We start from the raw sequence: 14301 nt of genomic DNA on the forward strand, positions 1-14301 counted from the left end.
AAGAGCTGCCATCTTTTGTGACGTGCAGGAAGTTTTCATTTAAGCCTCATTTTGGATGAAAGTTGGTTGAGCATTGAAAAAGCACCAGTTCCGTGAAAAATATTTCGAAACTGGTCAAGTTATGTTTCACTGAAATAATGTGAGTCAAACAAATACTAATCTCAAGAGGGTACTTACCAAAAATAAAAAGAATTGATTTTCATGCTAACGGACAAGTTTTAATTTTATTACTGTAAATAATAAGCTGATTTTGATGTTATTGCTTATATCATTTAAAAATATAAAACACAAGATTTCATTTTGATCATTCTGCTTTTATTGTTCAATGAAATAAAAATAACCCAACTATTGCGAATAACAAAAGAGATGTTTCGGCACTTTTGGAAGCTGAACCATGATATGTATTGTACGGAAAAGGTCCATACGGATCTATGTTGTCCAGCGTTGAATGTGGTTCCATTGCCGATGAGCTAGCGTCATCGTAGTAGCTTTGTTCATATGTTTCTTCATCTGTGCTTTCCGTTGAATAATTTAGTTCAACTAAGAGTAAATTGTTTCGAAAGAATGAAAGATGAAAAAGTTCATTGGAAAAAGAGAGAAACTTGTAAACATTTAAAAAAAAATGTACATACTTTCGCCAGACGTTGCAAAGCGAATGATACGCGATGAATCACTGGATCCAAAACGATTGCGTGAGACGACAGTAACTTCGTAAACACTTGCTGGTTCCAATCCTTTGAGCGCATATCCAGTTGTGTGTATTGGGCCTGCGTGTCAATAAATACGGATAAATGCACAAAAAAGATCACATCCAATTAGCAAAATTGTTTACCTTCGGATATCTCTGCTGGCACGACGATTTCATGCCATGCTGTTGCATATTTGCGATTGTGTGGTGTTACATTGCCCGAAGGGACTTTACGGAATTTCAATATGTGCTCGAAAAGTGGCGATAAGCTTTCGATTTGCCAAATTAAATAATGTGAGCTTGGGTCCTGTGTTTGCGGCGACTTCTTGAACGTAGGAAGTGATGGGCGACCGGTAAGCTCAATTGAGGCACTATTCAGTCCAATTAAATTTTCAGCACGGCATTCATACATTCCAAGGTCGGTTTCCATGATATTTCGAATGATTAAAATGTGTTTTGTATCAGAATGGTAATCGTTGACTGTTTGATTTGTAAGAATCGCATGATTTTGACGAAGAATTCGGTTGCTTGATGCTACTGGAAATCCATGGTGGAACCAATGTACTTTTGAATCTGGCTGTGATGTGACCACACATTCCAACTGTGCATTTAATTGCAGTTTTGTGTGCACAATATTTTCAACAGCTTTTATCTCTGGTTCAACTGTATTTAATAGAAATATAAATGAGATCAATTCAATACGAATTAACTCGAATACATTAGATATTTGCTGTACATACACAAAACAATCATATCAACACCAGCAACAGCCGGTTGACCCACTCCGTTTGTAGCAATGCATTCAATTTTGCCAGCCATATTACGATCATTTACTTCGATCAATTTTCTTCGAACATTCTCCAATTGTGTGCTGCTCGATTGCTCATGATGTCTCCACGATATAATTGGTTGAGGAATGCCATGCGCTTCGCAAACTATTTCGAACACTGAACCCATTTTGACTTCGATGCGACCACTGGGCTGCGACACAACAGTCGGTGGATCTAGATTTTTTTTTGTCGTAAATATTATAGAATACAAAATATCACATCAAAAACAAATTAATGTTAACGTTTTTATTTCAAATGTCATCAATCAAATGAGCATTTGGAAGAACAGTTAACGAGCCATACGATGGCGACTTACATTGAACTTCGATTGCATGCAGTTGTGTTTCAAGCGAAAAGGATGTTGTCATTACTTCACATAAATACTCAGCAGTGTCGTTTCGCTCCACGTTTCTCACTTGTAAGCTGCCATTATTGAACAGTGTTATGCGTGGCGAGGGTGAAACTCCAAGATTTCGTGAATCAATGATCGGAATGTCGTCACGAAGCCAACGTATCCACTGATACGATACTAGTGTTCAAATGAAAAGCAAATAATTCGAAAATAAAATGGATGAAAAAAAAGATAGACTGTCTAATCTAATTCGAATTCAAGCATCAAAAAATCTTGATTCAAAATATATATATGACGTCGGTAAAATTATACGTTGCTATAGAAGAAAATCTTAAATAATAGCTTATTATGATTTTGTTTACTTCGCCGATGCGGTCTTTCTTTCGATGCATTGAAATGCATTCGTCGCCAATGAGGATGCTCCAAATTTGAACATTTCTTAAAATTCAACTTTAAATTCAATTAACTTAAACTGCTTACGTGCCATTAGATTTATTCCGTTACAATGAATTGATAATCGAATAATCAGGGGCTAGTGAAAACCATGTCTCCAATTCATTCATCCATTTAAATAAACATAAATTGAAACACAAAAGAGAGTTTTATAGTCGTTGAATAAAATTGGTGCACACGAAATAAGAGTGCGACTAATATGTATCAAATTCCTACCCGAGACGGTTTCTTCATTGTCAATTTTCTTCGTCTCTTAATTCGTTTGGACGCAAGGTTTTGAACGTGTTGCGATGCTATCAACGGAGATTACATTACATTCTTTATACGTTTAACACTGTCTTTCTCAAGACAGATTTCGTTTTATGATTTATTTTGAAACGAAATGATTTCAGGTATGATGAAAATATCACTCATTTTGTTTAAAGAATTTTAGAACAATCTTATAAATATGTACATAAATTAATGATCTCAAAACACTATTTGTCAAGATAAAATGTTTTTTGATTAATATGTTCTTTATCGAGGTATCCATCAATAATGGACCATAGTTTAAAAAATAACAATAGCTATGGGTCATTATAATGGTAAAAGGTAGGCAGCACTTTAAAAAATTAGAACAACAAAAAATTGATATTATCTTTTTTTTCTTCAATCTCGAAATTTATATTTATGAACCTTAAAAATGGTTCCATTGCCATATGAGAAAAATAGTTCCGTTTCACATAGTTCCCAATATCAAACATTAGTTATTTCGATCAAAACAAAACTCACCCACTGAATAGCACGGCAATAAAACGGTGTCATTTTCATAGGTTTTAATAGTTGTTGGAACCGATTCAAAATTTTCCGAGTTCGATGTAAAGTAATTCTCAGTTTTAATCACTCCGATACCACAAATCCATATCAAAATGCCAACAATATGGATTTTACGCAGGTCACATTCATCAATGACCATTTTTAAATCCATGTAAAGAAGATTACGTTGTCGAGGAGTGTATTTTATGTGGTTTCTTAATCTCTGTTTTCTTTCCCGCCAAATAATGTTTAGAATTGCAAAAGAATATATTCACAATGGTTTTCCAATACAATTTAAAATCAATAAATTCTTATCACCATAGTATTCTTTCCACAAAACGTGTTTCTTTACTTTTAATGTCACTTTACACCTGACCTTGAGCACAAAACATAAATTTTCCAGTAAATAAAAATTACGTGTATCACATAACTATAAAACTTTGATTGACACAATCAATCACACAATCCATTTTTAATAACTTTAAATTCACTGTTTATTTATCCGTATCCGAAGGGTTGAGAGTTTTTATTATTATTCTGTGATTGCCGGTAAAATATTTCATCATAAAAACAGAGGCGCACACAATGTAAATGAAGTTAAAACAGTAATTCAATCAAAATTCAATTGCTCAATTGAAGTCGCGTGAGGAACAGAAAACGTCCGTTCATATCAACAGCAACAAACTAAATGAAATAATACCAGCAGTTATTGTGCGGGTCTTTGTGAACTGAATACGCTCAAGAGTTAGTGTGGATCGAAACAACAAAATAACGCAACGAAATTAATTCGATGGAATAAAATGCCAGGCCATATTTAGAAAGCTAATAAAATTGTGATGAGTTGTCAATTAAATAAACAACACACCACCCTAATCTGTTTATATGCTTAACAATAGAAGAATGGATAAAAAAACATAAAAACTCATAAAATGTTGCTTTTGAATGTGAAAAAAAAAAACGAAATATTTGAACATGAACACAGGAAAAAAGGCAAAATATTGCGTGAATTAGCATGAAAAACTAATGTTTATCGTTGATTTTATGTTGTTGATCCTATTTGATGAGATCCAAAATGGATAAAAGAGAACCCGAACATAATGTGAAACACATTGTTGTTTTCACATTTAGTCTTTCTATAAAATGCATGGACACATACCATAACTGCTTAAATGGGGACAACAAAAGATCTCGATCAAGTACTCGTCGAGAGAACATCGAATGTTGAAATGAGCATCGTATGGTAGATGCGATGGTTGACTTCGTCTTAATAATGCATATCATAATTGTCACACACACATACATTTATTGAATTAATAAATTATTCAGATGAATGCCATTTTTTGTCGCATCGCCCGGATTTCTCATTGGCTATTATTGTTTATTATTAGATTTGTCACCTTCTTCCATATCACAGATTCATAGCGGTCATGTTCATTACTGTTTATTTTTTTTTTTTTCGTTTTTATTACTTAATCTTGAACGTTTCAGTGTTGAAGCATGTTTTTGTTTTCAGAAAACAGCGACTGTTTTTTCTATTAAAAGAGAATGAAAAAAAAAACTTTTCGGGCCAATATACCACAGTAGAATAAATATTGATAATATACCCATATGATTATTCAATATTAATCCGATTTCATATGTCCGAATCATAAATTTTTTTCATCAAGTTGATCGAACCTTATTCTCGATTGGAAAGTTGTGTAATCGGTTTTGTTTGAACTCGATTTTAATGTGATTGTCGAAACATGATGATGTGATTCTGTAATGAGTTAGTCATTAATTAAAGAACAAATTGACTGATTTCCTCAGTAGCTGCCTACGCAATGATCCAAAACACAAAACAATTCATTTGACTAAACAAGCGAATCGATTGAATTTAATGAATTACGAATTGATGTCTGTGTTTGTGTTTCGCTTTTTAAAAAGACGATGCAATTAAACTCTGCGTCCGCTTTAAATTCTTTGATGTTCCAATTCTGGGAAGACATTTTCTCAGTTGATCATGTCACTTGCGAACGGGTTAAACGCACGTCTGACTTCGAATCCACAATTATATTTAGACGTTAAATCCAATTTATATTAATTAATTATAAACGCTGTTTGGTTTTCTCTCTATTTTTTGAACATTACAAAACTGAATTGTATTCTTAAAGAGTGCAAAGACCTAGCACGCACATAGCGGACAATACAAAAGTAATATGTATTTTATTTCTAAAATATTCTAACACAATGAATAAATTTCAAATTTAAAACATATATACTCCCTGAAATGATTTGAATTGCTTAGATAAATTGGTGGGCATAGTGACGATGAAAACATTGCAAGAGATGCATTCGACTGCATCACAAAAAGTCATTGCAATGTATGCTCTACTAACCCAACAATTGAAAGAGCGGGAAACGATGAGCAACTGTATCTTATGAATATGTGTATTCGATTGCCTTTTGACACGATATCACGCGAATGAATCATTTAAATTGGTCAGCATTACAACTTCGTATTCATCGGCATCGGTTCAACCTCATACTACTTTTCGTTATCAATGAATACACTTCGGTCAGCAAAGCACAACAAACATGGAGACGCCTCGAATTTTCGATAAATTTTGTCATTTCTTCGAACTAGCAATTATTCTTTATTCACAAACAGCTTTCAAAATTCTTAAATTTATTTAACAGTTTATTGTTTTATTTCGATTTTGTTCAGCTTTGAGTGTGTCCATCGGTTGGCCCCTCGTTTCAGCCAAAATGAAAAAAATGAAAAATGCACCGACAATACAGTTGATGGCAAATATCATCATACATCCATGAAGATCAACTTTATCCAACAGCAATGGGAACAGTTTTGTGCATGCAAATGACGTGATATTTAAAGCAAAAATACATATGGCTAGTCCGACTGTTCGAATCTATAATGTAGATCAAGGGAGATGGTTAATTTCTTTGGTTGGTACTTTCATCTTATAGTTGTACAAAACTTTGACAAGGTTGTTTTACCTTTGTCGGTAGGTTTTCCACTCTGCATACATGTGACAGTGGAACTATACCGGCTGATGCGATAAAAACGATGAATGCCAAACAAACCACTGGTATCCATGCAAAATGTGATAAATCGTATCCGTGCTTGTTCATATATAAAAACGTCGATAAACTGATTAAACCAGTGGCACATCCTAAAATTGATATGATCAAAAAAGTTTTCCGTCCAAATTTGTCGGCGAGATGAGTTGTGCAGAGATTTCCCAAAATTAACATCACAGCAAGCGCAATTGAGGATGAGTATGGATCAAGTTTGGTGCCCGTTTTCTCAAGAATATAAACAGCGTATGTGATGATGGTGAAGCATCCGGTGAGCTGTGAAAAATAGGCCAAGGAAATTCCAATAGTAATCCCTTTTATGGCTTTTCGATTTGCTGCATGGATCAAAAGCAAGAAGCTTAGGTGAAATTGGTCAAAAAAACTCAATTGAAATACGTACTAAAATCACGAAAATGAAGCTTTTCATCCGCCTTTTGCTCTTGTGCAATCGATTGAAGGCGCTCGAATTCGTTATTGAACGCATTGATTTCCAATTCACTTTTTCCTTTGTAATTTTTGTAGTACTTCAAAGCATCATAGGCTTCCTGGGATATAAAGTGATCATTACTTTTAAATTACATATTTAGAAGAAAAAAACACAATCTCTTACTTGAGTTTGGTTCTTTTGAAGATAATACTGTGGTGTGTTTGGCAAGAATGAGAAGAAAAGTACATACAACAACGGAATAAATATAAAAATGCAAGGTGTTGTTTTGTACTCAACAAAAGCACCAATAATGAATGATATCAATATGCCTGTATTGCGGGAAAGCTGAATCAACGAAGTTAATCGACCTCGTATACTACAATCAAATAAAAACATAAAAAATATGGTAACATTTCAAAATAAAATTGAATAGCCGAGAATGGAAATGACTTAAGTCCAACCGGCTTGTAAGAACTTGTGACCATTTTTGTTAGCATCGGAGATTTGTGAAATCATTTTCATTCTCAGGCTATACTCATCGCTAACTTGTTATTTGAAATTTCAGAGATGAACAGGACTGCTGTCGTTTGTATGCCGCCACCTTTTTAAGGTAATAGAGTAAAAAGAAATTGTAAATAACACCGCATGTACAATATCTAGATGGCAAATTGTTTTGGAATTAATTATAAATTACAATTACCAGTCCACCCCGTAAAGAATCTAGCGAGCAAAATATGATGATAAGCGTCACCAAAATAAACAAGTATCCAAAATATTGTTGATGGCAAAGATAAAAATATCATTGCACGTTTGCATCCCAGAAACGTTGAAAAAAATCCAAATGTAAAAGTTCCACACAAAGCACCGATGTTTGTAATCGAACCAACCCAGGATACCTGATTCATTTGGAGATAGAAAATTTGAATTTATTGCAATTAGTTGACAATTTTGATGAACAAAATGCGTCATTTCTATTTGATAATCTTAGATCAAAGTGTTTACATATGATGGCGTAATCTTTTGGTTAGACAAAAAACGTAAACAAATTCTCTATGTTAGTCTCTATGATAATTGTTACGCGATAAATTAGATTTTGTTGACGACAACTTTATTCAGATAATTTTTTTTTATACCTGTTCACTGCTCAATGGTCCCGAATGAACAAGCGGCGTATTTTCAGATAAAAGCTTTGGCAATGCTTTGGTGAAAACCATTAATCGTTTGATAATAAGGAAGTCAATTAAGATAAATCTTTACCTGGACTAAACCAACCTATTTTTTTTATTATAAGAATTATTTTTTAATTTTTTTTTTTGAATTTTTTATAAATGAATTAATTAATAATTACCGGTAACGCATCCATGTCCAAGCATTATCAGATTGCCTGGCAACAAATCACATAAAGTATAACGTATTGCATGACCGTTTCACAATAAAGAAATTTAACACCGAAATACCTGCTACAGCTGCATAATACTGGTGCTCATTGCGCCATTTAAATTCATTATTTTCCATAGTGTAATAATACAAAAAAAACTCACAATTTAATCACACCGAGATCTAAATCAAGTTAACAAAAATGTATGACATCAATTACTCATTTATAATAGGAAATGAATTACGCATTTGTGATTGTAAAAACTGAAAATAAAAATCACGGTCTCTTTAATGCGGAGAACATGTGTTGTAATCGAACGTCCGATCGCGACTGCGGTTAATTCGTTTTTATATTGTTTTTTCAGCCGTGTTTGCACACAAACATTCATCCACATTTTAATTTACTCTGTCATATCCAGCTGCATCAAGTAGGATAAAGTCTATAGTCTGAACACAATTTGCACGTGTATGACCTGTTGACAGCTTTAATTTTATCAACACCAAGAATAATGATAACGTATTTGAGGCAAATTTTCTATCGCCAGTGAATTTCGTTGTTTTCTTCCAAATTGAATGTACAAACTGATTTAAATATCGGATATTTACGAAGGAAAAAAATCACAAAATAAACAAGAATGCCCGAAACCAAACAACAGTACTTGAGTTGACCACTTTTTTATTATATCTTACGATATTTTGTTCGAATTTAAATATTTGTCCTTCTACTCACGCTTTACATTTCAATTGCGAAGATTTATATCTATGATGAGTTGACGATTTTTGAGTTTCATGTTTTATTTCATCATTATATATAGACTATATTCGCAGTGTATATAAGAGATTCCCGGTGTGTCTTCTATGCATTATACTTAACAAATCTAATTACATTGGCGTTTTAACAGGCGTTTACTATTCATTATCTATCTAGTCTAGTGACTCAAATCAATTTTTACAAATTAAAATATTTAATAGACCTTAATTGCTCATAAGTGCAGGCAAACCAATTCCAACTTTAGTCAAATTCTATGCTATTGAGTCGCAATAAAATTAAGTGTATTACTTTGTGAAGTTCAAAGTCATTTAAAATGGATTTTTCATGTTTAAAGTTCAATTATTTCTTTTCAGTTGATTGGATCGTATCTAGAGTTTGTCCTTTTGTTTCGTCCAGAACAAATATCACAAAAAATGCTGCAACCACACAACCTACCATTAGAATGATCATACATCCATAGAGGTCAATCAATGTGAGAATAATTGGAAACATTTTGACAAATATAAATGCCGAAATGTACATGGATAAAACGCAAATTGTGAGTCCAATTGTTCGAATCTGTGCAAAAAAAAAAATATTTTTAATCCAATTTCAAGCGATATGAGGATTGAGATTAGATTGTGATTAAGACGGTAAACAAACCTTTGATGGTAAGTATTCGATAAAACAAACAGAGTATAATGTGTAAATGCCAGCTGATGAGATAAACATGATAAAAGATACGGATGTGACTGGTAACCATGAAAAAGACGATAAACTATAGCCATTTTGAATGAGATACAAGTATAATGCATAAACAAATAATCCAGTAGCCGATCCAAGAAATGAAATAATCATTAACAATTTTCGACCCAGTGAATCTGCTAGTTTTGCAGAGAAAAAGCAACCAATTATTTGAGCTATTGCCGATATTATTGACGATGTGTATGGATCTATTTTTGATGGGCCCGATTTTTCAAAAATTAAAACTGCATAATTCAAAAAAGTAATGCTTCCGGGAAATTGCGATAACCATGCCAAAGTTATACCGATGAAAAGTCCCTTCATTGCCTTTGCCTCAACTAAAATTGAAGAAATAATGAATTTATTTGGTGGAATTGACTTTAGCCTAAAATATCAGAATTTAGCTTACAAAAGTCACTTAGATGCACTTTTTTATCCTCTTTTTGTTTATTTGCCAATGATTTTAGTCTCTCAAATTCCTTATTGAATGCATTTATTTCCAGTTGATTTTCTGCTTTGAAGCCTTTATAAAATCTGAGCGAATTTTCGGCTGCCTGGATTTAAATTTAAATTCCGTTCATTAGTACGTACGTCTATGGCTTTGTAGCTTAAAAGTTTTCCTCTATGCACTGATTGCAGTAAAAAAAAAATCTATTGAATTACCTGCATGTTGCCTTTCTGTAGATAAAATTGTGGTGTGTTTGGTAATGCAGTGAAACAAATCAAATACAAAATGGGCAGAAAAATCAAAATGCAGGGGACGATGTGATAGTCAACATATGCGCCAACTGTGAATATAATCAGAACGCCAACGTTGCGTGACAGTGTAGTAAATGAGCTGAGACGACCTCGTATGCTAAAAATGGGTAATAATTCAAGAGCATGACATTCATCAAAGTAGGGCAACGAAACCCTTACTTGTCGTTCGAAATTTCAGACACAAAGAGGATCAATACCGTTTGTATACCTCCCCCGACAAAACCGGCAAAACATCGTGCAAATAGAATATGATAATATGTATTTCCAAAGTAAATCAAAATCCAAAAGGCAATCGATGGAAGTGCCAGAAAGAGCATAGCACGTTTGCAGCCGAAAAACGATGTTATATATCCAAATGTAAAAATTCCACCCAGCGCACCCACATTATTTATCGAACCCAGCCAAGACATTTCGTCATTTGTAAGAGGACCACTTATCAATGGTGTTTTTTCAGACATCAAAATCGGAATAGATGGAGTGAACCAACATACCACACATCCGTGCCCCAACATAATCAAATTCGCTAAAATTATGCTCAAACAATAATAATAAATATGCTTAAATGTATTCTAAGTAAGAAAACGGTTTTTACCTGCAATCGTAGCCCAATATTGATTAGCCACATTTTTAAACTCGTAACCACTTTCTTCCATTCCAAAAATGAATCTAAGCTTTGCCACACAATTCAGATACGTCGTCTAAACAAGAGAATCACATTTATACGATTATATGCTAAAATATTACGCAATGGAATTTACAAATACTGTATAAAATGTTTCATCAACAAAAATCACATAGATACGCTTTATCTTATTTGAAAACTGATTCATTTGGAGACAGAAAATTTGAATTTATTGCAATTAGTTGGCAATTTTGATGAACAAAATGCGTCATTTCTATTTGATAATCTTAGATCACAGTGTCTACATTTGATGGCGCTATCTTTTGGTTAGACAAAAAACGTAAACCAATTCTCTCTGTTAGTCTCTATGATAATTGTTACGCGATAAATTAGATTTTGTTGACGACAACTTTATTTGAATAATTTCTTCTTTTTTCTTAATTTGTTCTTTTCATTTTAGACAAGAAATTACACGTGCAATATTTTGATGGAAAAATATGAACAAAACAATTCTAAAAACTGATCTCAATATTGGAGGCACATTTCTTTAAAAAAAATCCCCATAATTTCTGAATAATCGTACTTTACTTTACACAACCAATTTTTGATCACTTTAGTTGTTTGATTCGTTGTGTGCACAATTTATCCATAATAAATATATCAGCTCAGATCTTTTATACGCTTTGCAATGAAATCGTCTCGTAGTATTTTTTTTTTCTATTTAAAAAGCAATGTAAGATGTTGAAGTGTTTTGTTACTAACAAATGGAACTTTAATGCAAACATCGGCATTTGACTCACACTATTTATACTATTTTATCAAAATGAAATATGACGGTGTGTCTGCTTCATCAGTATGCAAGATATTTGAATCTTGTTTTTGGCATTGACTCATCAATTGGTACTATTTTTTATGAACATAAAGGCACACTATAATATTGAGAAAACGAATTAATTTATTCAAGATTCAAAAGTTTTTTCAGGGACAAAATAAGAGACAATATATCACTGTGCGTCAATTTTAAACTTTTGTCTGGTGTGGAGCCGGGAATTTATTTCCTTTCCTATCTGACAGTTTGACCTGTACAGATAATCTTTTAATGTAGAAATTTTGGCTTTTTCCGCTTCAGTTAATTGATTTGCACGTCCAAGTGTTTTTCGATTGTGATTCAAATGACAACTGCATCACAAATATTGTGAAATTGTATGCACCGACTCTAAACTGTGCATAACGGTAAATCACATCAACACACATCATGAAAATGTAAACAACATTGTTTATTAAAAGCAAAACAGTGACTGCGTCTATCCTCATTTCGCACTTTTTGAGTACAACATTTCGAAAAAGTTGAAAAAAATAAAATTCGTAAAATTATTTTTGATAAATCTTTTTGTGATGTGTGCATAAATAGTTGCTAAATAAATTGATAAAAAAATCACAACGAAATCTATGCTTTTCAAATAAGATTTTTGGAAAAATGTTATTGCGTCTATCCTTATGAATTTTAATTTAATAAGAGAAACATTTTTTGAATCGGCATGGAGACAAATCTTTAGAAGTAATATTGTCAAATTGGAAAATGTGATATTTGTTGAAAAACTTTTCTATCACTTTCAGAATTTGCGACATGTAAAATTATTTTTTGCCGCGCGGCCATAATTCATTGCACCATGTTAGGCAATGTCATGGTCAATTCCACCCCAAAAACCGGAATAAAATCGTTTAATTTGCCGTTCAATCCAAATAATTACATTAAATAGTTACTTTTTCAAATTAGCTTTTTTAGTGTTTCCAAATTAGAGTGTTGAAATGTTTATTTATTTAGTTTAAGTATCATTAATAAATAGTTTCTTTAATTACTGGATAATAGCCTTTATTACGGAAATTTGTTTTTCTTTTTTTAACGTTTAGTAGTTTGGTATGTCAATGGAAATGCTTTTGATTCGTTCTTGTTGCAGTGATATATTAACCGAAAAATGGTTGTCTCTTGATTGACGAAAAGTCCAAAACAATCGAAGCGTAAAATAATAGACGAATTCGACAACACTCAATGCAGAAATGCCCAAAAATAAACCAAGCAAGCCACCGCAGGCGGCTAAAAAGTCAGTCAATGTATACAATGGTGTTCGTTGTAGTGTTATAATTTGTGGTTCGCGAAACAGTACGATGACTTCCGAAACCATCCTAAAAATAAATTATTGTCTTATTTCTATATTGAGTTTTTATTTTATTCAAGTACTTGTCTGAAATATCTCCAAGTGCTCTGCCTGCTGCGAATGAGGCATCATATCTGAAACGTAATGAGTTTTGGAGATTTTCTCTATAAATTTTATGTGTCAATTCAATCAAATTCGTTCATTGTAAAATTAAATACAAGGAACAGCACTCATTTTATCACATCAATAAAAAAAGACATACGCAATATGATGGCAGGCAGGCAAACAGTTGCAATTTTCACGAAATTTGCGAGCATCTTGATCTTTCATACCAACAATTATATCGTCACCATACAGATTCCACTCCGCCGTTGCATAACATGTTATACTAGCTGCTCCACAAATTTTCGTATCTTCATCTCCTAAATAGAATAAAATTGTATTCATTTGAATATTTCCAATTGGACAGCTTGAAAATAAATAAAACACTGCTTACTCGGCATATGAAATTTGACGCATCCGCAAACACTCTTAGTGTAGTTGGCCAAACACTCCGCTTCACAGTTATTTTGTGTATACAATTTTAAAAAACGTAGTCGACGCTCTGAATCAAAAAAACATTGACGTTGATTTGGTGCATAATTGCGTAAGTTTTCGGTTGTTGTTATCAATTTCGGTTTGACTCGAATTATTTCTCGCCGCGAAAATTGAATATTAATGGGAAAACTTCGAGTATGTATGACTTCGCCTGGAACATTCAGGAATACTTGGTATCCTAGGCCCTTTTTGCAAACAAATTGATCATCTGTGTTGACCGACAAGTGACAACGCAATGATCGTCTTGGATTTGTACTGAATACACGGTGTGGATATCCATTTTCATTCACATCACTTTCATATCCATGATCTAGGCTCCAATGCGAAATATTCGGATTTCCATGCACTGTTTTTAATTTGGCTGCCACTCTGAAACGATAATTTCATAATTTTATTTCAACTCAAGTCTCACAAACAAAAATTATAATCAATCACATACTCTTCGGTATACATTTCGTGTGAGTTGAGTGCATTAAATGCAAAACATAAGCCTTCATCGGTATAAACCGGAACAAACCAATTCAAGTTGTAGTTTGCTTGCCAAAAACTCCATTGGATTACTTCATCCATTGGCAGTGCAATTTCTTCAATCGTTTTATAAATTGAATTGTTGAGGAATTTATCGGAAAATTTTACATAGTCAAGTGACTCATTAGTGTGAATAGATTTATC

General features: G+C 33.0%; 3 protein-coding genes across 3 annotated transcripts; all 3 read right to left on the reverse strand.

Annotated features, from left to right (window-relative positions):
• Positions 1–303: 303 nt before the first annotated feature.
• LOC116340955 (neuronal growth regulator 1) lies at positions 304–3788 on the reverse strand. Its single transcript, XM_031767731.1, has 6 exons — positions 3095–3788; positions 1835–2047; positions 1429–1692; positions 833–1351; positions 633–767; positions 304–540 (listed from the first exon to the last, which is right to left on the reverse strand). Exons 1-6 carry the CDS (start codon positions 3288–3290, stop codon positions 323–325), a joined length of 1545 nt encoding a protein of 514 aa, XP_031623591.1. The 5' UTR covers positions 3291–3788; the 3' UTR covers positions 304–322.
• Positions 3789–5730: 1942 nt separating this feature from the next.
• LOC116340638 lies at positions 5731–11013 on the reverse strand. The gene is made up of 16 exons (XM_031767230.1): positions 10847–11013; positions 10414–10777; positions 10159–10351; positions 9905–10049; positions 9415–9833; positions 9115–9330; positions 8081–8165; positions 7972–8007; positions 7881–7895; positions 7757–7821; positions 7324–7519; positions 7170–7224; positions 6807–6999; positions 6597–6741; positions 6116–6531; positions 5731–6027 (listed from the first exon to the last, which is right to left on the reverse strand). The coding sequence occupies exons 1-16, from the start codon at positions 10905–10907 to the stop codon at positions 5791–5793; spliced, it is 2841 nt and encodes a 946-aa protein (XP_031623090.1). The 5' UTR covers positions 10908–11013; the 3' UTR covers positions 5731–5790.
• Positions 11014–12783: 1770 nt separating this feature from the next.
• On the reverse strand, positions 12784–14082 carry LOC116340639 (pickpocket protein 28-like). Its single transcript, XM_031767231.1, has 5 exons — positions 14069–14082; positions 13529–13998; positions 13295–13454; positions 13116–13166; positions 12784–13060 (listed from the first exon to the last, which is right to left on the reverse strand). Exons 1-5 carry the CDS (start codon positions 14080–14082, stop codon positions 12784–12786), a joined length of 972 nt encoding a protein of 323 aa, XP_031623091.1.
• Positions 14083–14301: the final 219 nt, after the last annotated feature.

The sequence above is a fragment of the Contarinia nasturtii genome, unplaced genomic scaffold (genome assembly GCF_009176525.2).
Source record: "Contarinia nasturtii isolate CC-2019 unplaced genomic scaffold, AAFC_CNas_1.1 Cnas_scaffold_695, whole genome shotgun sequence".
NCBI lineage: Eukaryota > Metazoa > Arthropoda > Insecta > Diptera > Cecidomyiidae > Contarinia > Contarinia nasturtii.